Below are 3,301 nucleotides of genomic sequence, written 5' to 3' on the forward strand. Positions count from 1 at the left end.
TTAACTGTTTCATATATTTTCATATCAAGGCTAGAACGGAGTCTGGGGTACATGACAGGCACTCGGTATTCAACACATATTTGATGAACGAATGAATGAAAGTGGAACTATTCCCTATATCTGTAATTCATTTACCTTCCCCTGTTCTATCTGGGCAGTGCTATTCAACTTTCAGGCTTCAAAGTGAAAAAACAATACTGCAGAGTAACAGGAATACTTTGGAAATCTGAGATTTATGACCAATTCTTAAAGGAAGCAGTCCACCCTAAGGCACCTGCTTTACCTATGACAACTTTAGGAATGAACTTTGTAGCAACATTTTCCATAAGCAGGATTAGACACTGAGATCTATGATACACCCAGAAGGTGACAGTGTGCCTGGAGTCTTCGCAGTCTGCAACAGCATGAGAGGAGCCTACAGTGTTGGTTGTCATCATGGATTGTGCTACATTTATTAGTTTTAGAAGCCATTTGACAAGTAAATGAGGAATTCAGAGATGATTCTAGACCATGTTTTTTGAAGGAGGGCTTTGTCTAATTATTTGTTATAGTTTCCAAAAAGTATAGCAAGCATACAATTTAAAAGCAAATTCAGGTATTGATCAAGGTGTCTTATACTTGTGGTAAAATCATTTCACTCACTGAAAACACATTGACTTCCATTGTAAAATATAACAAAGTGAAGGCAAAAATAATGGAACAAAAAGCAATAGCATTCTGTTTTACTTGATTTTAAAATCTCCTTTAAAATAATTATTCATAATTTTATAAAGTTTATAATGTAAATATTTCACAACACATTTACTAAAAATCTCAAGAGATCATATTAAATAGTCAAGAACACTCTATTTTCTAAAACCTAGAGGGAAATACCATTTACTATCATACTAATCTCAGCCCTTCACAGTTGTAAAGGAGATTGTTGTTTTAGGAGGAGGCCCTAGTGATGGCTGAATTATCTTCAGTAAGTATTCAAGTATTAGATCTACTATTGTATCTTCCTCTCATCTGCTGTTTTAATGACACCATGGCTTTAATTGAAAGTCTACCTGCCCCCCGTCCCCCCCAAAAAAAAACAAATGAAGAAGAAGAAGAATAGATATCAACCACAGAAGCAGAGTAATGGGAAAGCAGGTTATAGGGAAAAATGAGAAGGACCTTCCCAGGTTGTAAGCAGAATGAGACCCCCAAGCTGATAACCTGTCTGGTCTTGCCTGGAACGGTGCTCTTCCCAGCTGCTCTGGATGGTATAGTGGTTCCCAGCAGAGGGTTATAGTAGCTGCACTTGTGTCTGACAGCGTACTTCGTATTACTCTCTTTGCATCAAGAGGACAATTCATAGCTGTTTCTGTGTTGAGCCTATAAGATGTGTTTCACGCTTGGCTGTCTGCAAAAGAACTATTTTCAAGGTGCTTGTTTAAGGAATTAAATATTATACTGTGTAGAATCATAAAACTAGTATTATGGCTCAAAGTGTAATATTCCTGGCTACCTTTTCAGCTTTATTTGGCATCTAGGTCTACTGACTTGTCTTTCGTTTAGATCAACCCTAATGTGCTAAGGATTCCTACCATTGGGTTTCAACCCACTGAAACAAATCTATCACCATATCCTCCCTCCAGCATCTAAGGGACTTGGTATCTGTCAGATGATTTGACTTTCTTTTTCTTGAAGCAGAGGTCATAAACTTTTGGTTCATAGGTCAAAATGTGCTCTGATTTATAAAGTGAAAGACTTTTTTTCCATGTATAAACACTTAAAATTGGAAATTTTACATTAATATATGGATTTCTGGCTTTTCTTGGAAGATCAAAAGATGTGGCAACACTGGACTTGAACTGCAACTGCAGCTAGAGCTGAGTAGTGGCTATGTTTTTAGTTTGGCATGTATTCTTCTGCTTAGTAAGCTCCTGGCTGGGCATTTGATTATTTTCTAATCCTTGGAGTATCCCATGCATTAACATTGTCATAAGTATGGTTTTGTAGTTTTTAAAGTAAGTGTATTATCAAACTCTTAGTAATTCTCCCTTAAATAACAAATGTAAAATTCATTCCAGATACAGGATATACATAGGCAGATCAGATTGTTAATATTCTTCTGTGATGAGCTCTCACAAACAGAAACTCGGCTTCCCTTAGTTTGAACTGAAGTGCGCACACACCACACCACACACAAATTAAAGATGAGTAGAAGACACAAATCTGTGTTCGTGGATTTCTGAAAAAGCATGTGTTTGGAAAAAATTTTGGTAAGTTAAAAAAAAAAGTAATCGGCTTGCATTATATGTTCAGCCCTACCTCAAGTAAATTCAGTACGTCAGATGACTCCTAGAAAGTGAGTAGCACAAAACAATTAAAGCTGTCTTTGCTTTAAAATTTTACTTTAGGAAAAAGAAGAAAATTATAATGTTAAAATACAACATTAAAATGATAAAGTCAAGTCATTTGAAAATATTACATAACAAGAGCTCGTCTTCAGACTGCTAATTAAAGGACCCTTAATCATTTTTATCTTAATGCTCACTTAAATTTGTATTAAAGCATAGTCACTTTCATTAAACCAGTATTCGAAGGCATTTTGCTTTTTGCAGATGGTCAGTACTAGGAATGAAGCCAATTGCCTTCTTGCATGCCCTCCTCGCACACTCGCCTCCCTACCCCCTCCTTGCCCCAGGCCTGAAGCTTTGTCTAAGGGGGCTCCTTATCCCGCTCACATTCCAGATTCCACCCTGGGCCACCACATCTGCGCCATCCCCCACCAAGCACAGATGCCTGCTTTTCCCTGGCTCCTCTTCAAGAAGGAAAGGAAGGAAAAGGAAGTTGAAGAGCGTCCCAGGCTTTTTAAAGCAAAATTCCATTTCAGTATTTTTATTATTGCTACAAAACGTAAATATACAGCAAATTGACTTTTAAAAATTTCCCCTATAAGACATTACTATACCTACCATATTATACCTTAGCATTGAACTGTATGCATATAAATATCTCTTTTCATATTTAGGGCTCTCCAAAAGATGTGGAATCCTTCGCGTCTATGCTGAGACATTCTCCTCTTACACAGATGGGACCTGCCAAGGATAAACTAGTCATTGGACGAATCTTTCATATTGTGGAGAATGATCTTTATATAGATTTTGGTGGCAAGTTTCCTTGTGTATGTAAAAGACCGGAAGTGGATGGAGAGTAAGTAGAATCATTTCTAAGTGCTTTAAGCGTGTGCATAAAAGTTGAAATACCTCAAAAGTATTACTGGACTTTAATTGGTGATTTTTTTTTTTTTTTTTTTTTTTTTTTTTTTGGG

At 36.7% G+C, this 3,301-nt stretch overlaps 1 protein-coding gene across 1 annotated transcript in view; it reads left to right on the plus strand.

Moving 5' to 3' along the window:
- Positions 1 to 3,100: 3,100 nt before the first annotated feature.
- Positions 3,101 to 3,301, plus strand: part of MRPS28 (mitochondrial ribosomal protein S28) — an 84,342-nt gene continuing 84,141 nt past the window's right edge. The window contains exon 1 of the mRNA XM_024731556.1: positions 3,101 to 3,183. Coding sequence (XP_024587324.1) covers positions 3,177 to 3,183 — 7 coding nt within the window. The 5' untranslated portion in view covers positions 3,101 to 3,176. The remainder of the gene's footprint in view (positions 3,184 to 3,301) is intronic.

Source organism: Neophocaena asiaeorientalis, unplaced genomic scaffold (assembly GCF_003031525.2).
Source record: "Neophocaena asiaeorientalis asiaeorientalis breed wild unplaced genomic scaffold, Neophocaena_asiaeorientalis_V1.1 scaffold371, whole genome shotgun sequence".
NCBI classification, from domain to species: Eukaryota; Metazoa; Chordata; class Mammalia; order Artiodactyla; family Phocoenidae; genus Neophocaena; species Neophocaena asiaeorientalis.